Raw genomic sequence first — 19,728 nt, forward strand, 5'->3', positions numbered from 1 at the left:
ACGTGTGACTTGAGGATCAGGTCAAGATAGATTGACTGGAGCAACATATTACTACATTTGTTCGTGTTAAGTTGGCTGATCGTCCTTCGGTTTCTGAACTGAAGACTAAATATAGCGAAACATGTTGTTCTTGACGCTTCGCTTCATGGAGACTGGCTTGCCATCTTCGTATTCAACACCAGCATCGCCGCCATCGCCTGCAAGACCTTGGAGCTTTAGTTGTAGCTCTTGATCAAGTTCTGCTTGCGTTTTCTTTTTGGGCTTTGATTCTTCTTCGGGCTTGGCAGCTGATGTCTTGCTGTTGTTAGTCGTCGGGTTTTTATTGTAGTTGAAACTTGTTCTCTCACCAGCGATTCGTCTTCGACATCTGGTGGCTTTTCAGTTCGTGAGGCAAGTTTTGATGAATAATCTGATATGCATCTTCTTGATGTGAGCCGGCTCACTGTACAAGTCGATGTGGCGTTCAGTCGAGAGATTTATCGTAGCATTTTGGAGTCGATCGCCCGAGTGGGTGGAGGTACATGGCGTTACTAGGGTGCAAGCGTGAGATGTAGGTTCGTGAACCTAGCATGTACGTCACAGTGACTGCTGTCGCGTAGTATTCACTCACTGCGGGCTTAGTAAGAGCAAAGCGCCAAGCCCGAACCCTAGCGTGGAATCTTTGACTTTTGGTTTCGCGACCAATGCGACAACTCAACGCGCCCAACGCCAAACCTCAGCGCCCACCACAACTCCGTCGTGCGGCATCCGCTCATTAACCCTATCGTATAGGCCGCTACCATAGAATCAGTCGCGATGGTCGTAACCAAGGTGGGACAGTGGTCCAATGTCGAGGACGAGGTGCTCAAGGCGGCCATTTCCAAATATGGCCTCAACCAGTGGGCTCGTTGCGCCTCGCTGCTCGCGAAGAAGACGGCAAAGCAGTGTAAAGCGCGATGGAACGAATGGCTGGATCCTTCGATCAAGAAGACGGAGTGGTCGAGGGAGGACGACGAGAAGCTTCTCACCATGGCCAAACTTTTACCTACGCAATGGCGCACCATTGCGCCCATCGTTGGACGAACCGCGACACAATGTCTGGAACGGTATCAGAAGCTCCTGGACGAACAAGAGGCACGTGAAGCTGGCGACCTTGGACTGGCTGGTCCAGAGGGTGGAGAGTCGGCCGCCCCTTCCGCGGAAGATGTCCGACGACTACGTCCCGGAGAGGTGGATGCGTATGCTGAGGCTCGTGTAAGTTCTCTTCCACTGTGAATTGTATGTGACTATATGCTGACTGCTTTCAGGCTGCCAGACCGGATGCGATCGACATGGACGAAGAGGACAAGGAAATGCTGTCAGAGGCGCGCGCACGTCTAGCAAACGTCAGCGGAAAGAAGGCAAAGAGGAAGGCTCGTGAGAGGCAATTGGAGGAGTCGAGGAGATTGGCTCTGCTGCAGAAGCGACGAGAACTCAAGGCTGCTGGTATCAACATCAAGATCACTCCGAAGAAGGGCAATCACATCGACTACAACGCCGACGTACCACTCGAGAAGGAAGTGCCGTCGGGCTTCTTCGACACCACCGAGGAGCTCGACCACAATGAGAAGCAACGAGAGTCTTTCGATCCGCGCAAACAGCAACTGGCGAATAAGCGCAAGATGGATCAGCAAGAGGAGGGAGGAGATAGCAAGCGCAAGAAGAAGGACGAAAAGGCTGGAGGACTTGCGGCTTCATATGCGAAGGCTGCTCAGATGCAGAAGATCCGAGAGGCCGAACAGAGCAGCAAGCGCCGTGCCCTCGTACTTCCAACCCCGCAGGTCGGAGAAGCGGAGCTGGAAGATATTGTCAAGATGGGCATGACAGGAGAACGCGCAGTCACGGGCCTTGTGAGCGACAACATTGCCACGCAAGGCTTGGTAGGGAACTACACGAATATCGTCGGCAACACACCGATTCGCACACCTATGGCGCCCAAAGAGGAGGACCTTATCGCAAACGAGGTGCGGAATGCTCGACTGCGAACAGAAACCCAGTCTGCTCTGCTTGGTGGAGACAACCCAGACTTGGTCGGCGACGAAGTACCCACATCGTTATCTGCACCATCTTCGCGGCATCAGATCGTGACGCCGAACCCATTGGCGACCCCTTTCCAGCAAGGCAACGGCGGCGCTGGTGCTACACCCATGCGTCAAGGTCCTGGTGCCACCCCGATGCGAACACCTCGAGACACTTTGCGCCTGAACGGAGAAGATGGTGCAATGCAGATTGTTGGACAGACGCCGCGAGACATTAGGTTACGGGAGAATGCAAAGAAGCAAGATCTCAAAGGCAGGTTGGCTTCGCTACCAAAGCCCAAAGAAACCAGCTGGGAGTTCGAGTTGCCAGAGGAGCAGGCAGACCAGATGGAGGTGGAGATTAGCGAGGAAGATGCGGCAGAAATTGATCGAAGGAACCGAGAACGACAACTGGCCGCAGAGCGCGCCGCGTTTGGAAGACAAACCCAAGTTGTTCAAAGATTTCTGCCAAGGCCATCGATGGTGGACATCGACGTGTTGATGAAGCGAGCACTGGATATCACGGACCCTGTGGAACGAGAGATCGAAACCGAGATGGCAATGTTGGTGGCCAACGATGTACAGAAGTTCGGCAACGGGAAGGTCACTGGAACGCTTAAGCCCGTCGAGAACATGAGTGATGAAGCTCTCCGAGCCGCTAAGATGGAAATGGCTCTCGAGCTCGCCATGACTACAGAGAAAGACAAGAAAGCCTTCCACTCGGATTTCAGCAGTGCATGGTCAAACCTCCACGGCTCTGCCATCCTCCCTGGTATTGCAGGCTATGAGGAGGATGAAATCGACGAGCATCAGCTCATGGTCGAAGCATTCGACAACGCCCAGGAGAAGATTATCGAGTCGGCAGAGGCAGCCAACAAGATCGAAAAGAGACTCAACACACATCATGCAGGATACATCAAGCGTGCTGCCCTTCTACGAACGAAGATTGGCGATGCATTTGGTGCGCTTGAGAGGGCAAAGGTCGGACTGGACTCTGCGCGCACGATGCAGTACTCTGAAGAGACAGCCATTGCTCGCAGGCTGGAGAAACTGAGAGACGAGGTCAACTTCGTCAGCAAGAGGGAGAGGGAAACACAGGAGCTGTACAGGTCACGAAAGGACGAGTTGGACAGCTTGAAGGAGCCCGTCAACGGCGTACACTGAGGTTTTTCTAGTCTTGTATAAATAACAACCACAATTTAGGCCCTGGCTCTTCTGCATCGGAACCGGCGTTGGGGAAATGGCTTAGCAGTTGTAGCAGTAGGCAAGTCACTGCACACATTTATATTTGCAAGCAGCATGAGGAGAAGTTGATTCCACAACGAAAGATGATTTTCTTCATTCATATTTCATAAAACCATGACCCTTACTTCCCTGAGGGGTATAATGTGAAAAGTAAAGCGTCGCTACGTAAAAGGGGAGTAGTTCAACCCCCATTGCTTGTCCAGCGAGCTTGGTGAAAAAGAAAGAAATAGCCGTAACCGTCAGATACAACCCAATCCCCGTGATTAACTCCCCTCCCCCCCTATCCCATATACCCCCAAAAGAAAAAATCCCGATGAAAACGCCGCGTGTATCGCATGTCGAAAAGCAGTCTATCAGCACCTCATATCCGCAGAGCGAATCTAGCACTTCCCGTCCAACACCTCGAAGATGCCGACGACGTGCACGTTCTCAGCGCTCCTGCCGCCCCAGGGCCGGGGCTCAAGCAACTCCATCTGCTCGTGGGAGAAGAGGTGCTTCTCCTCCTCCATCTCGAACTCGACGATCGAGGGCTTGCGGCGGAGCGACAGGATCTCGCGGATGCTGGCAACGGAGCTGCGGTAGCTGTGTGGGCTGCTGTTGCGGCTGAGGGGCGAGGTCGAGGCGCTGGAGGAGCTGCGGGTCGAACGCGTAGGAGAGAAGGCGGTGCGGATGGAGGAGCGCAGGGGTGTGAAGGAGGAGAAGCGGTTGGAGCGGGTGGAGTGCATTTTGATGGTGGTGGTGGTGGGTTGGATTATTGATGGTAGGTTTGACAGATGTTGATGTGATGTGTCAAGGTCGAAGTGTTGTGACGTTGACGTGTGTGTGTGTCGTCGAGCGAGAGTAGTGAAGTTAAGTATGTTGAACGGACAACAAACTGTATAAGCTTCCGGACTTGGTGTATCGAAATGACAGGTAACAACAAAAGTCCAAGCTCCTCCAGGAAATTGTTACTTTTAGACTATGCTTGTCCGGCAGATGGAGATCCCAGCTCTGATAAAGTTGTGTCAAAAAAAAAAGAACCTTCGAGGCTTTGATTTGATGATGGATAAAAAATGGACAAGAAGGTAAGGACACGACCGACAGTCGGTGTTTAATCTAAAGTATCGAAACGAAAGTGAGGGAGGAGGAGAGCAAGAAATGTAATTACTACCTTACACGAAACCGGCCAGCGACATGTTTAAGAATGCGCGCACAGCGCCCCCCTGCTGGTTTCGTGTAGTATCGTATCCTAGGTTAAACCGCGTGAGGGGTTGCGATGTGGATGGAACCAGGGTGACGTTGTACGTGTCGGGTTGTCTAGGTGTTTGATCAGCGTCTAGAAACAGCCGCGGAGGAGCATCGCATAATTATTGATTGTCAACGGCTTTCTTCGAAAGGGAAGTAGATGAGATTACTTCACAAAGCAACGGGCAATTCAACAAGTTCAATGCGCGAACTCTGCAGACGCCATGCTGTCATTTTGTCTTTGGATGGGACGTGTCAAAGACGGTCGGACAGCTGCACGTTGCGCAACGCTAATTTAGTAGTGTTACGGGAACAACCAACATGAAGTCCGTGATAGAACGAAATCTCCCGCTCATCTCTCGTCCTCGACGTCAACACTATCATCGACAAATCCATTGCATCCTTCACTCCCAATACATCCTCTTGTCCGGCCACTCTGAAGGCCAAATCGTCTCCACCTCCAGGCGACCCGTCTCAAGACCGCACACCTGTGACAAGCTCGCTTGCCTCAACACAGCCTAGCCGACATGAAGCTCAACCGCGCTAGTGTTTCACACGCAATAGGCAACGGCCGACCTCACGGATGCAGACGTGAAGTGCGCATGTACTGAGCTGCAGAGAGAGGTGCCGGAGGGATCTCCATGAGCGTGGCTACAGCGGATGCTTTATGTACCATATCTTCACTGCCGTTCAGTACTTTCAAAAGGGAACAGATAGTCAGTGAGACTGGCGGACATGCAAACGGACATCATGCGAGACTTGATCCGCACGTCACTCCAGCACCGTGACATTAGCGTGCAGATGCAAATACATTTGATTAGCGGCTCGCCACATGAGTGATGCGTTGTGTGTGATAAGCGGATGAAAGCAGCGGGACGGCAAGACCGATAGGTACCTTACAAGCAACGATCATTACGACTTTGAATGGACTGCTCACACAATATGCACCTCAGCAGCCTATCCGCAGATTGAAGCTGCACCTCAAGCAGAGGATCATGACGACTTGGAAATGGGCAGTGACAGCCGCGCAGACGCGAAGCATCACACAACATGTTTGACCACATAACCCTCCCTCGCGCATCAAACACAACGCCACCACGAACCCCAAACACCTCTCCCGCGAACACATTTGTGTCACGATACCAGTAGTAAAAATAAAAATAACTCAATGGAATTATACCCTCGTCTCATCGCTGTCTAAACGCCTTTCGCTATGCAATTCCTAGTGCCTGCCCGGCACCAATTACTCCACCCCACTGCCCATCCTGAACATATGAAAAAGGCCATGCATGGATGCTGTACTGTGCTGTAGTGCGTGTGAGAATCCTTCGGTCCACTAGTGTACTCTTTCTCACTGTGCTCATTTCAGACAATTCATGCCCCCTTCCGCAACCCTGCGTCCCTGATCCCTGTCTCTGCCTTCCCCAATCACCACATGCGGAACCCGCCGAGTATGCCGTTCCCTCTGCTCTACCTTCATTCATGACGTAAAAATAATAATCGTTGTGTGTGAGAGAAGCCAGTATCGGCTGATTTAATTGGCACAACCGGCCTAACTTCTTCTCCGCTGAGTGAAACTGCGCCGGATACTCTCGCCCCAAGCCGAGTTGTCCAGTACTTCCAGGACGTCGGCCGCGCTGACGGCGCTGTTGGCTCGGCTTCTGCTGTCCTGCGCCCGCGGATCGAGTTCCTCGAGGGGACTCGGGGGGCGGCTGAGCGCGGAGGCGAATTGCCAGTCAGCATCAGCAGGTGGCGAGAAGGGGCTTGCGCCCGGGGATCCACGCGTTGGCGATCCGGTGGGCGTCTGTTGGATCGAGTTTGCGCGGCTTCGAGCTGCTGCGTTGGTGTCGAGGTGTGGTGGTAAAGAGTCACGAGTGAGGCCGCCTGGTGTGTTTGTGTCCGCGGGGGAGAAGAGCGAGCTGGCACTGGGTGAATGGTAGGGAGTGCGCCGCACGTTCGTGATGTCTTCGTCGTCGATGAAAATCTCGGGGACGGTGAATTGGGGAATGGCGGTCATGCGGCCTTGCTTCTTCTGCTCCATGGCACGGCGGAAGCGCCGGGCCCAGTAGAGAGTGTCGAAGAATCCGACTACGACGTTGCGGCGGACAGCTTCTTCGACTCGCTGTAGACGAGCGCGACGACGAAGGAATTCCTCTAACCTGTGTTGATGTTAGCTCGTTGTCTTGATTCAAAATCTGATCGTACACACCTTAAACTCTTGTTGTCGTTGATGACCTTGTGGTGAGCCAAGATCATCAGCAGCGACGTGAACTGAATCCCCCTGTCAGGATCGCTTGACACGAGCACCTCTTCGTAAAAGATGTTCATTCGTTTTCGTCGGCGACGGATTTCGGCTACCGGAAGGTCGGACAGACAGCGGTTGAGGCTTATGATGTCGATTTCTCGTGCGGGTTCGCGACCGGGTACAGGTAGGCTGGAGACACGTCTTGGTGTAGTTGCGCATTGTTCAATCAGTCGTCCGACCGTAAAGTCTCCGTCGTAGATTCTCATCTCGAAAATACCAGAAAGTTCCTTCCCGAAGTTAGTGACTATAAGGCAGATTGTAAGAAAACCAACTTACACCTAGAAGCTTGGGAAACAGCTCTTGTGAGATGAAGCCCGTCCCATTAGGATCGAACTCTGCCCATGCCTGCTTGAACCTACGGATTTCTTCTCGGCTGATGACTGACAACCCACTGCTTCGTTGGTACACATAACTGAAACTCTCGTAAATCAACGAGACGAACAAGTTCACGAAAATGTACATGCTGAGAATGTTCCAGGTGATGAACAAGGCACGTGCCCATTCTGGACTGCCACAGTCGCTCTCGAAGTACTTCTCTCCCACTGTGCAGTACGGCTTATCCACATTGGCGAAATCTTCCATGAACTCGTTCCAACCTTCGCCCATACTCATCGTGAACAGGAAGATAAGTGCCTTCGGAACGGTTCGGAAGTTGATATTTCCGGTCTCGTTGGGTCCAAAGCGAGTAAGACCGAATGTTTGCGTGAGTGCAATCGCATATACCAGGAACAGTACAAACCAGGTAGCCAGGAGGTTGGCAATGGCTGTCAGACTGGCTGCTGCGGTTTTGAAGAGCTGGTCCAGCTGGTTGTTTCGAGGTATGAGGAGCAGTGCAATCGAAACAAGACAGAGCTTGTTCAATTGGATGAAAACTCTTTCATCTCGCTTGGCCTGAAGCAGAATGGACGTGACAAACGTTCCCGATATGGCAAATATGGAGAAGACGTCCCAAGAGCTCTTGCGGAAGCGATGCCACGAGAGGCCGATTATACGAATGATCACGTTGGCAATGAAGAAGATGGTGAGTACGAGGAAGATGTAGTCTGGAAATGTCAGCAGAGAAACGTTTGCTTCAAAGTAAGCACTCACCCCTAGCCGTCTCCCATGGACCATATCCAGGATACCATTCGAGGCACAACAACAAAAGATGAAGGATGAGTACTCCTGTGATGAAGCGCTGCCACCGCCCAGTCTTACGCACTGCTCGGCGGTAGCACCACTCTTCCCATGTTTCACGTTGCTTGGAAGAAGATGGTCGCTTTGATGGAGAAACTTGTCGTAGTAGTTTTCTCAGTTCGAGCCAGGAACGTTGATCAGTCGTGAGGAAGGCAACTCCCGTCTGCTCCGTGTAGTTACGCATGAATACCGAGATGAAGAGTGTCAACACGAAAACGGCTCCGAGCAAGTTGAAGATGATGAAGTAGACGGCATTGCCCTGCGCCGAGAAGGCTTCTGGCTGCGTGAAAACTCCAGTGATGCTCATACCCGACCACATGACGTCCGTCCACCCTTCTTGCGACACAATCTGGAAGAGGATGAAGAGGGAGTCGCCGAAGTTGTCAAAGTCGTAGTATGGATTGGCCGCGACTCGTGGAGCGAGCACATCCCATGCAAAAGGTGAAGCATTGTATTCATTGACACAGTCATTCAGATTGCTGATGCCAGATCCATCATCGTTGCAAGATTGCATTCGGCCAACGAAAAGATTCAGACCATAAATGGCGTATGGGATCAGCAAGCTGAGAGAGACGAATGCAGCCTATGAGGGTTAGAAAGTTTTAGGTTTCTTTAAGGGAAAGACTTACGGAGAAGAGCTTCCACCAGCCTTGGACTATGAGAGAGTGGAAATGATCGCGAGTACTGTCACTGACGTTGAGCAGGCGGAGAGCCCTCAATGCTTTGAAGGCGCCGACGGTTCTGGTCACCTGTCCGTCATTGTAGAATGATGTGACGATGTTTACCCAAAGAGTGATCAGCACTACACCGTCAATGAAGCCCCAAGAGCCTCTAAAGTAAGCATTTGGTGTCCAGAAAAAGCCATCGGCGATGACTTTGATAAGTGCTTCGATGCTGAACACCACAGCAAAGCCCAGATCTGTCCATACAAACCAGTTCCTAACACTGAAACCGTGATCCATGATGTACTGTCGTTGGTACAGTGGCGTTGTGATACATGCCAAAAGCACCATGGCAATGATTGCGGCATAGATGAAAGCCGAGAAGGCGTACCAGACGGGTACAGATGGTGTTAGACCCTCGATGCGGTCACCACCACGGCCAGGACCAACGATGCGTTGACAGAGCCTACGGATCGGGTTGTGTGGTCGGAACATGAACAATGACACGTTGTAGTTAGGGTGGGTTCGTAGGTATTCACGCTGTGCTTTCTTGCGTCTCTCCGTCGCAGAGACTACTTCTTTAGCCATGCGCCGGGGATCCAGTTCTTCATATGCACGGCCATAGTCTAGAGGCGCATAGAATGGATTTGGCTCTCTGTGAATGATGCGACGGAGAAACCTTTGCCAGATAGTGGAGACTGTTCCTGAGCCCACTATCGTCTTGGCTGGCCGAAGACCGGGGCGTGGTTCTTCGTGCGGACTTTCCTCCTCGGCACCCTCGTCAAGAAAGTCACGGACGACAGCGTCCTTGAGGAGCATCTCTGTGGCAGCATGTCCGTAATCGAGTGGGTCGCGTCGGCTGGCCTGACCAAGCTTGAAGATGGAAGACAACGAGAGGTTCCTGCAAGGGAAATGAGTAAAGGTTACTTGGACAGCTGAAGTGACTTACGTGTTGGCTGCACTAAGGCCCTGTTCTTTCTGCTGCAGGAAGGCCTTGACTTGCTGCAAGCGTTTCTCATCTTCAGACACATCGAAGTTCTCTTGAATGACAGCAATAAACATATTGAGGACAATGACTATGCCCAATTAATGTATGTACTGCCACGGTCTTAGGTCTGACTTACAGTTGGCGAAGATGAACCAGAGTATACAGAACGAGGCACCTATCCATGCCGTGCCATATGTTTTCTCATAGGTGGTTACATTGAAAAGGATGGTGGTCCAATTCTCACTTGAGAATATTTGGTACATCCCTAGGAAGGAATTGTAGATGTTGAAGAACGGGACTCGGATCGTTTCATTATCGTCGTTGGCCTCTGGAATCTCTCCACGGAAGAGTTGAGAAGCGAAGATCGAGGCTAGGAATGTCAAGAGAAACACAAAGAGGATGAGGTTCAAGAGACCGCCGACATTGCCGAACACGATCATCTGTGAAATGTCAGCAAAGAGACGCTCCCACGAACTTGGACCATATACATACGATGAGATCTCTTGTCATCGGGATCGCCAAGACAACCCGATAGACACGAATGATCTGGAAGATTGTCAACCAAGCATATGCCTTGCCTCCATGCGCCTCCTTGATGATTGGTATTTGGATCACTGTGGTGATGATAGCGATTGCTAGGTCGGTTAAATTACGCTTGCCGCTGAAGAAATGTCTCCAGTCTACGACAAGCCGAAGCAATATCTCGAAAAGCAGGATAAGTGTAATGATGGTCTCAGACCTATCGATGAACTTTCGTCGGAAAGCACTCATGCCCGAGCTTCTCATCATCTGAGCGACAAGTCCAAATGCAATGACAACGATCCATAACCAGGTAGTCTTGTCATAAAAACGTTTCAAGCTGGGGATGCGTAACTTTTCGTTTGCTTCGTCCGCCGTATCTTCTTTTATCACTTCTCCAGTAAAGGCGCTAGTCTTGCTCTCTTCGCGAATGATCTGGAAGGACGACGTGATGACTGCAATGAGTAGTGAGATGAGCCACAAACTCAGAATTAGGATTGCCACGATAAAGAAAAGAGAAGTGACTAGGTAGTCCGTGTCGGCCATCGTATAGAGTAGATCTGACCAGGTGTTTGAGGACATGATGACAAAAACCAGCTGTAGGGATTGGAGAATATCGTCGAAGCTTTTTGTGTTGTTAAAGGGGTTGTCGCCCTCAATGCAGAGAGAGCCAACTGGGCATAAAAACCCTTTGCCCTCCGCGGGTCCTTGTGGGCGCCCGGGAAGAAAAGTTCTGTAGCCTTCGGACCTGTTGCCTTCCAACAGGTGACCACCACAGAACTGGTCTTCGTTAAGAAACTTGGGCAAACCGCCATCATTCTGCCATTCGCAGTGCCGTCTCATGCTTGATTTGAAACTTTGTACCCCAACAATGGAGAATAGGAGCCAGAAAAAGCCAATCAAGAACGCGACATTGACTAATAGTGGTGCTGCTTTCTTGAGACTACGGAGGATGACCTGCCACCAAGTTAGTTCCTGCAAGATGTCTTTGCGTGGTGCACTCACAGATGTTCCGCTTGTAAGATTCAGGAGACGAATGATACGCAAGCAGCTAAGCATATCAAATACCAGAATGACGCGCGCGTTTTCGATTCCTATCAGGCCCAGAGCGAAAGAGATCCAGAAAGCGATGACAGCTAGGAAGTCAGTTCGGTTGAAAGAGTGCCGTAAGTATGCTCTGTGCGCCAATCGAATACGTTGCTGCTCCCGGTAGTCTCCAGGTCCAACCTCGACGTGCATCTGCGCAGTGGTGAACGCTCGAAGTACCGACGGTTGCTGTGGCTCTGTGGGTTCTGTCTTGGTGCTAGTGCGCCTTTGAGACGCCTGTCGCTCGGGACCACCAAACAGCTTATTGGCTTTCATCATTACGGCCTCTCTAAGGCCAACTTGTCGGTTGATAGTGCTGTATTCGACAGGATTGATGATGAAGCCTGACACGATAATTCGTATTATGACTTCTATAGTGTACACTATGAAGAGGCCCAGAAGAGCAAAGTCAATTCCAGACAGTCCATCAATAGTCTTGACTTTCCCAGGAGAGTACTGGGCTTTTGAGCTTGCATCGACGGCAAGCAGGACTGTCTGGACCACAATCAGAACAAGAAGCAGCGGCTCGGTCGCTGGATGAACAAGAACGTCGCTAAGCTTCATTCTGATCTTGCTGTTAGCTGGGAAAATGCCCAAACTTTTGCCTCGCAGTGGATTTGGAGGCCGGTGCCATTGCGCACTCGCCTGGCGCGAACGAACCACTGGAGTTGGTGGCTTCTCACTCTTGATCGAGGACGAGCGTGATGCTGCGCCATCCACGACGTATTCAGGCAGTACAGGGAAGGAAGGAGGCTCATGCAAGCGGGCATGGACTGTGGATTTTCTCTTCAGAGTTCGCTCGGCGACCTGAGAGTCATTACTGACGTTGACAACACGCTGAGACATGTTCCGCATGATGGTTCCGGCCCGATTCAGAGGCGACACGATCTGACCCGGCGATAGTGAGCGCTTCCTTCCCATCGAGTCTCTCAAGCCGCCGGACGCAGCTTCTAGGTTCTCATTGTCTCTTGCCATTCCCATGGGCGACATGTCTCCTGGACTTAGAAACTGCACGCTCTGAAAGCTGGACCGGTCCTGCTGTGGAGACATGGCAGCTTCCGCTCCACTGATAGGCTGCAAATGTTGCACATCGGTCAATCGCGCCGTGTCGTCGTACACGGGCGAAAAGTAGCCTTGGTCCTCAGACGTAGACCTGTCTTGATAAGGCTCCCCACCATATGCGGCGTAGGCGTCGTCCGAGGACGCAAGTGTAGCCATTGGCGGGGTCAAGGGTGGTGAAGTATCGCCCTGAAAGTTCATGTCCATGCCGAAGCCAATGGCGGCCTGGAACGCGCCGGCATCTATGGGCGAGCCCACATCCTCCTCTTCCACCCTGCGAATGCCGCCATGTGCACCGCCAAGATTGGTGTTGACTTGCATGTGTGGTCGCGAAACATGGCGCGTGGGACTCGGGGATGCAGCGGCTATGGGGGCATATTGCGCATCTCTGTATCCTCCTGCTATCGCACCGGTTTGCCTGAGCAGGTTCCGCCCGCGGTCGCTGAGGGTTCTCCGGTGCTGTTGGTGCTGCGGCGCAGTCTCATCGTACTCGTCCGGCGGCCGATTCAGGTCTTGCAGAGGTATTGACTGGTGGGACTGGCCTCTGTGGTGGTTGGGGTCGGGGTAGGACATTGGAACGTCCGGTCTGGCGTGTTGCGCTCAATTCGACATCTGGCCGCCGCTTCTCAGCTGAGTGAGATGCTATCGCGCAAGCATGGACGCGGGGACAGCGCAAATAATATGTGCACGGGCGTGTGCGGTGGGGTGTATAGCGACAATAGCGCGATTAGGAGGCGTGTGATGGTGCGATTAAGGTGTTGTGTGGTGTTTATAGGAAATTCGTCGTGAAGGGTGCGGGATGATGGCGGAGTATGCACGGAGGTCAACATGGACATGCGCAGACGCATGGATCAGCCAGCCCAAGGGTACAGCTAACACTCTTTGCAGCCTAGGGACGCAGGGGAGGAGAGATGCCGGTATTTTTAGTCCAACGTCGTGCCTGTGGCGATCACGTACCGCACCCATAGGGCAGAGCATCGAATACATGTGCATTCACCACGTTTGGCAGCATGGCTGAACACACGAGTTGACATGTCTTGACTACAACACCAACACGGTCAAATGATTTGATTGCTACTCCTGACCCTTGCTGGATACCAACACGGATGCCGAAACACGTCTCCTCGGTAGTGCCGAATAGCCCCTGTGAATCGCCGCGTCAGCCACATCAGTCAGCCACCCGGCGCAGTCGTAATTCGGTCCCTGGCCTTCAGACTGCTACTGTACATAGTATGTTGCTACAGTCGGCGCATCTATATGCATAGCTTTACTGCATTGCTGGACGTGAGCTCCAGGCCCAAAGCATTGGTGATGGCTGGGTCTCAAGCATGTCCAATGACAGGAACATGTCCTGCTTACTGTCTCCCATGCACAGCTTGGCAGTCGCGATACACGGCGATATAAGCGTGTACCAAGGAAAGGAAAAAAACGCGTACATACTGCAGTGAAGCAAATCTCAGAACAATTTGGCGTGGAAGATGTCATAGGTCGCTGTTCGGGGAGTGCCGCCTTGCCCCTTTGGGCTCTTCCGAATCGCCGCAATTTGGAGACGCGACTTCCTCATCATCGTGAGAATCGAGACCCACATTCACCCCCATCGCGTCCGCCATCACTCGGCCCCAGCCCCGATCACATCTCCTCGTGCACCTCTACGACAACTCCCTATTATTGCGACAGTTGAGCCTGCCCGCTTGAACGTAGCCCCGACGCGTCGTCGCCCCAGGCACGCTCCTGAAGATGCCCGCCCGGAAGCGCGCCCGTGACGAGATGGAGGCCGAGGCGCCTGTCGAGGAGCCCAGCACGCTACAGAAGCTGCGGAACATGTGGCAATTTGCCAACCTCGCGCAATACATCAGCCTCTTCGGCGACGCCATCAAGATCGACAAGGACTTTGACATCGAGGTACGGCCTGTTTGCGCCCAGCGCCACTGCGGATGCGCCGCATGTTCCATCGAGAGCCCATGCGCTGACACATATACAGGAGCTGGAGAGCGAATGCCTCAAGCCCCAGGCCTCTGAGAAGCTGGCACAGATTGGCCTGGCGCTGCTAAAGCACGTCTCGTCGCACAAGGGTTTGACGTATGGAAATGCCCCCATCACTTCTGATTGCCCTCTAACAGATGCCAGACTAGAGATATTCGACGAATACACCCGCCGCCAGTTCGTCGCAAAAGCCCCCAACCGCAACCCCTTTGGCACCGAGGAGGAGCCGAACAAGTTTGACGACTTCGATGTCTACACCAAGATCCGAGTGCTACAACAGCTCTCGACATGGACGCTGAACAACCCGAACTCGATACGCGAGAGGCTTTCGGCGACAGACAACGAACAAACACTCTGGGTATGCAATGGCTCCCTTGCCTCCACATATTTGCTAACACTGCTCCGCAGCGCATGGAGCCGACTGGATGGGACTCTGAAGAAAGACTTCTGTTCGTGCTTGATGACAATCGCATGTACCGAAGGACAGACCCGCCGCCTCCGCCCGAGCCGCAGAAAGCCAAAGCGAAGCCCAAATCGAAGTCGAAGAAGTCGAGAGGCACGAGGGCCAGCAAGCGACAGAAGGTCTCGACCCCCGAACCCGAAGAGCCAGCAGAGGATGATACGCTGGTGCAGGCAGAGGATCAGGGCGAAGTCGAGGACGATGGGTTCGGTGGAATGAAGTGGGAATGCGTTTGTGTAACGCTGGAAGACTACCAAGAGTACATGAGCAGCATTCGAAAAAGCCGGGACCCGAACGAGAAGACGCTATACAAGCGTTTGGAGGAGGATGTCCTCCCAGTCATGCAAGGCCTGGCGGAAGAGCAGGCAAAGAAGCAGGCGCGCAAGATGAAGGAACTTGAGAATATGCAAAAACTGGCCATGGCAAAACGCTCGTCTCGTATCTCATCCAGGCTAGAAAAGCAAAAGGAGCAGGAAGAGATCGAGGAGGCAGAGCGCAGGAGAGAAGAGGAGGTAGCAATGGCCAAGGCTGAACAAGAAAAGCAAAAGAAGCTCGAAGAGGTATGTCACGGACAAAATGCTTCCGTGACCATATTAACAGTATTCAGGCACATGATTCACGTAGGATGACCCGCGAGCAGCGCCTACGCGAGCGTGAGACGGCCAAGGTTCTCAAAGAGGAAGAGCTGCGCAAACTCAAGGAGAACGAGCAAAAGCTGGCTACTAATGCGGCGAGGTTGTCAGAGCGACATCTGAAGGCCATGATGAAGCAACACGAGAGCGACTTGAAACGACTGAATGAAGAAGACTGGTTCTTTGATTGCGAGAAGTGTGGTACCTACGGTTCCAACCTTGTAAGTCCATATCATGCTACACACCCTTTTCGTACCTGACTCGCGCAGAACGACAACACTCCGCAGATATCATGCGAAAAGTGTAATGTCTGGCAGCACGTCAAATGCCACGACATAACGGAGGACCAAGTTGAAAACACCAACTTTCAATTCGTTTGCGGCACCTGCAAGCGAAAAGAGGAGGAAGCCGGCCAGCCAAAATTACCACCTCTCAAGTTCAGACTGACTTCCAATTCGCCGTCTTCACACAATGAAGCTCAGACGAACGGAGCGCAGCCTCCAACACCCACACGCTCAGCACCACGTCTCTCTGCGGTACCGCATCTTCCACGACCCAGCAACCCTCCTGTGCAGCCGTGGGTTGATGGACCTAGTCTCTCGCCGCGCGGCCAAGCACTCGGCCCGCCAGGTATTCATCGATCAGAAGCCGCATATGGTTCGCCTTATAATGGCGATATCAACGGAAGCTCATCTCCCGTAAGAGGACGACCGGCTTCTTCAGGGCTACCAATGGCAAGCTTCTCGCGAGCAAATGGCAACCCTCGATCATCACCTCCACCTTTCAACCTTCCTCAGGTGCCGTCGAGTCCGACTAAGAGCCAGCATGTACCCTCCAGTCCAACCAAAAGCCAGCATATACCATCCAGTCCTACCAAGAGCCATCACTCAAGCCCCATGAAAAGCTTCCACATGCCGCAACCCCATCAGAACGGCAGCTCGTTTGGCCTATCGAATCCCTTCAGCTCATCAGCACATGCGCCAATTCCGTATGCACAAAGCTTCAACCGCCCAGACTCCTCCGCCGGCCTCGCAGGCTCCCCAGTGAAACACTCCCCAGCCAATTCTCCCCGCCACACAAACGGCCTCCCAATCCACTACAACTTCAATAGCCCACACTCTTCTTTTCCACCCAGCTCTGTCAACCGTCCCTCCTTCTCCCCAACAAAACACAGCTCCCCGGCCCCTCTGCCCGCACAAATGTCCTCGCCCGCACCTGCGCCTGTCCGCATCGCTCCGTCGCCTAGTCAAATGCCGGCGCAAGTCTTGCCAGATCCCATCCCAGCGCCGTCAAAACACGATGCCATGAGGCCCGTCTCGAGCCACGAGATGAGCGAGAAGAGCGTCTTTCCGCCAAGCCAGAGTCTGAGTCCGCAGCGCACACCGCAGATTCTAAGTCCGCCAGTCAAGAAGGCGAGTCCGACGCCGGACAAAATGCAGGGTATTGAGATGAATGGGAATGGGAATGATGCGCATTGAGGACGGTGTATGCGCGCCGGTTATGATTGATGCAGGGCTGGAGTCAAAATTAGCTGGATTTGTTTGAGCATGGTGGCGCTGACTTGTTTTGATCTTTTGGGTTGGTCGCTTTTGCGGCATGATTGGCATGGTTGGGTGTACGATACAAAGCACGAACGTGGTGTGTGTTGGGAAGGTTGGCATCATCGTTTCCTTGTTACTTTTCTTCTTTCTCTTCATCTTTCCAAGCATGTTTTGGACACTCGGCGTTGCCTTTTTTTCAACATCAAGAACTTACACACTACAACGGGGTATACAGCCTCATTTCATATTTTCATCTCTACATTCAAGAAATTTTGTATTACTTACAAAGACTGGTATCATGCACATCCCAGAAAGCAAGCTAGTATCATCGTTCACACCTCCTTGATGCATTCGGATTCGTGAACCACCCCCTTCCCCACCTCCCTCACCCTCCCCCATAACCCATCCATATCCAACCACACATACCCCTCCGCCGTCGGGAAAACCCCCAGCATCTCCCTCCACTCTCCCTCCTCCCATTCCCCCAAATGCGCCCTCACCCTCGCCCAAAACCACCCACCCTCCGGCCTCTCAACCCACCCCGCAACAATACACCCCACACACAGCGCCCACGCCACCGCGTACCCCGTCGGCTTATCCATGTCCCTGTCAATAAACGGCTGCAGAGCGCCTTTCACCCGCGCAACAAGTAAATCAAGCAACCGCATCTGCGGCGGCTGCGCCCTCGGCCCAACAGCGAAATACAACTGCATCGTCTCCGCAAGCAAATACTCGACCTCACCCAAATCCCCCGTCTCCCTATGCATCGACAGCAGCGTGAGCAGGCTGTACTGCGCGTCGTACAGCGGCGCGATGACGTAGACATCCGTGCGCGTGTGTGTGGGCAGGCGGTTGTACGCGACGCCGAGTTGGTGCAGGAGCAGGACGATGTGTTTGAGCGGGTCGGCGAGGTGCGGGAAGAATGTGAGGGTGTGGGATGTGCGGCGTTGGGCTTCGGAGGAGAGGGGTGTGGGGAGCGGGAGGGAGTGGGCAGGCGGGATGTAGGGGATTAGAGGGGAGCGGGTTGTTTGGATGGCGATGAGGAGTTCGAGCCTTTTCGCGTCATGTGTTAGTCATGTGTGAGGGGGACAGGGGTGGGGTGGTGATTTACCATTGCAAAGCTTTCTGCGTCCAGGGCGAGGTAGTGCGTATACCGGCGAGTATACTACCCTTCCCCCTGATCTCGAGGATTTTCACAAGCGCGTTGCGGTGCAGGACTGCGGTGTCGAAAGAACCTGAGAAGCATGCGATGGCGGCGATGATGCCGAGCGCGAGGAGGAGGTGGTCTGAGAAGACGCCGGATGCGATTTCTGCAGACAGCGAGGTTTGGAGGGAGCGCAGGGCGTGGTTGTAGACTATTTGATTGAAGTCAGGATATTTTCTTACTGGCTGGGTTTATATTTCTGGGATGCATGTTTGACGCACAGTTGTAGAGCTCGGGTATATCAGATATTCCGGATACGCCTTCTCGTATGCTCACTACGGCATAGAGGAGTAGGGCGAAAGTCACCTGGCTCTGACCCAGTTCATGGAAAATTGTACTCGCAGATGCAAATGGTATGATGGAGTGTCGTGACCCTTGCGCATACTCATCTGTTGTGTTCATGATTGGGATGAGGGATGTTCTCCCTTCTTGTAGGCTTGGTGCTGCGCCAGGGCAACCTCTCAAGACTGGGTAGGTTAGCTATTGCCGTACTCGCGTCTCCTGTCGATAGTACACGGAGTAATATATGCCTGCTGTCGGTGGGGCGTTCAAACCTACAGTAGTCCAATAGATGATCGTATTGCGAGCCAACGTCTGGTAGAACGGTGAAAGGATCGAATTGACGCACGCCAATATCTTGTAGAGGACTCGGTACTTTGACGGCATCGTCACTTCCATGCCTTTGTACCTGCGCATTTTGGCACTCAGTAGATCCAACATCTGTTTCCGTCTCTTCTTTTTTTGCAGGCCGCCGCCGTGACCGACTCTTCTTGCCGCCAGATTTATTCTGGTTGACCCATTCCCTGGCTTTTTTCCTCACAATAATGCGTTTCGCCGGATTTCTCTCATCCAAAAACTCGAGCCTGGTGGTTGTCGGCAGCTCGACAGCAAACGTTGGCTGTACGTGCTCGAAGAATCTTCTTTCCTTTTCGTTCCGCGCCTCCCCTCCATTGTCGGTCGATTCAGCAGAGCCCGACGCCTTCCCTGTCTGTTGCAACAAGACTCGTCGATGCGCATCCTTCAAATCCACGTTCTTTTGTCACGCCGGGAGTGAGTTACAGCGTCCACGCGGCCAGAGCTGTGGCGACCGGGGTCGCGAACATACGGGGAACATGACGTTTGAGCACAAGGCCCACCAGCACAGCCAATGGGTGGGTTTTATGTGGCATCTGTACTCTCGACCGCCGCTGCCGAGACAAATTTTGTGATCCAATAATGTACCGTGCTCGCAACCCTGCGTGAGTCGGGGAACCGTCTCCTCGGGACAGGACATGTCCCGCACTGCAGGGCTGGAAAAGGATGCAGGTGAGATGAGGACATCGGCGGAGAGTTGCTGACAATTCAAGTTGCGGAGGAGAGAGCACACGGACTGAATCCGGCAAGACATGGACATCATGGCGGTCGCTTCGGGTTGTTACTGGCCCAGCGGAAGAGGTGAGTTGGGGCTGAATCGGCTCGCGGAGTTAAGTTAAGACTCTTGATATAGCCGAGGCGGGATGACAACGAGGTGACGAAAGATGTTGCATGCGGTGTGAAAGCAAAGTGGAGATTCGCGAAGAGCATTGGTGTGCGCATTCAGTGGGACAAAAATCACATGCCGTGTACCAA

The 19,728-nt window shown here is 53.0% G+C and overlaps 7 protein-coding genes across 7 annotated transcripts; 3 read left to right on the forward strand and 4 right to left on the reverse strand.

Annotated features, from left to right (window-relative positions):
- Nucleotides 1–105: 105 nt before the first annotated feature.
- Nucleotides 106–367, reverse strand: SNOG_07088 (hypothetical protein; the record flags this gene model as incomplete). Its single annotated transcript, XM_001797389.1, has 2 exons — nt 106–298; nt 348–367. 2 exons carry the CDS (start codon nt 365–367, stop codon nt 106–108), a joined length of 213 nt encoding a protein of 70 aa, XP_001797441.1.
- A 367-nt stretch (nt 368–734) lies between these two features.
- On the forward strand, nt 735–3,200 carry SNOG_07089 (hypothetical protein; the record flags this gene model as incomplete). Its single annotated transcript, XM_001797390.1, has 2 exons — nt 735–1,233; nt 1,287–3,200. Exons 1-2 carry the CDS (start codon nt 796–798, stop codon nt 3,198–3,200), a joined length of 2,352 nt encoding a protein of 783 aa, XP_001797442.1. The 5' UTR covers nt 735–795.
- A 461-nt stretch (nt 3,201–3,661) lies between these two features.
- On the reverse strand, nt 3,662–4,006 carry SNOG_07090 (hypothetical protein; the record flags this gene model as incomplete). The annotated part of the gene is made up of 1 exon (XM_001797391.1): nt 3,662–4,006. The coding sequence occupies one exon, from the start codon at nt 4,004–4,006 to the stop codon at nt 3,662–3,664; it is 345 nt and encodes a 114-aa protein (XP_001797443.1).
- A 327-nt stretch (nt 4,007–4,333) lies between these two features.
- On the forward strand, nt 4,334–5,052 carry SNOG_07091 (hypothetical protein; the record flags this gene model as incomplete). Its single annotated transcript, XM_001797392.1, has 3 exons — nt 4,334–4,345; nt 4,514–4,561; nt 4,843–5,052. The coding sequence occupies 3 exons, from the start codon at nt 4,334–4,336 to the stop codon at nt 5,050–5,052; spliced, it is 270 nt and encodes an 89-aa protein (XP_001797444.1).
- Nucleotides 5,053–6,057: 1,005 nt separating this feature from the next.
- Nucleotides 6,058–12,873, reverse strand: SNOG_07092 (hypothetical protein; the record flags this gene model as incomplete). The annotated part of the gene is made up of 8 exons (XM_001797393.1): nt 6,058–6,627; nt 6,711–6,859; nt 7,083–7,853; nt 7,900–8,569; nt 8,616–9,549; nt 9,598–9,724; nt 9,773–10,076; nt 10,108–12,873. The coding sequence occupies 8 exons, from the start codon at nt 12,871–12,873 to the stop codon at nt 6,058–6,060; spliced, it is 6,291 nt and encodes a 2,096-aa protein (XP_001797445.1).
- A 1,164-nt stretch (nt 12,874–14,037) lies between these two features.
- SNOG_07093 (hypothetical protein) lies at nt 14,038–16,822 on the forward strand (the record flags this gene model as incomplete). The annotated part of the gene is made up of 7 exons (XM_001797394.1): nt 14,038–14,202; nt 14,282–14,641; nt 14,692–15,303; nt 15,351–15,596; nt 15,645–16,073; nt 16,214–16,363; nt 16,622–16,822. The coding sequence occupies 7 exons, from the start codon at nt 14,038–14,040 to the stop codon at nt 16,820–16,822; spliced, it is 2,163 nt and encodes a 720-aa protein (XP_001797446.1).
- A 426-nt stretch (nt 16,823–17,248) lies between these two features.
- On the reverse strand, nt 17,249–19,513 carry SNOG_07094 (hypothetical protein; the record flags this gene model as incomplete). The annotated part of the gene is made up of 5 exons (XM_001797395.1): nt 17,249–17,969; nt 18,028–18,271; nt 18,342–18,587; nt 18,679–19,108; nt 19,226–19,513. 5 exons carry the CDS (start codon nt 19,511–19,513, stop codon nt 17,249–17,251), a joined length of 1,929 nt encoding a protein of 642 aa, XP_001797447.1.
- Nucleotides 19,514–19,728: the final 215 nt, after the last annotated feature.

Source organism: Parastagonospora nodorum, assembly GCF_000146915.1.
Source record: "Parastagonospora nodorum SN15 chromosome Unknown scaffold_10, whole genome shotgun sequence".
Lineage (NCBI taxonomy): Eukaryota > Fungi > Ascomycota > Dothideomycetes > Pleosporales > Phaeosphaeriaceae > Parastagonospora > Parastagonospora nodorum.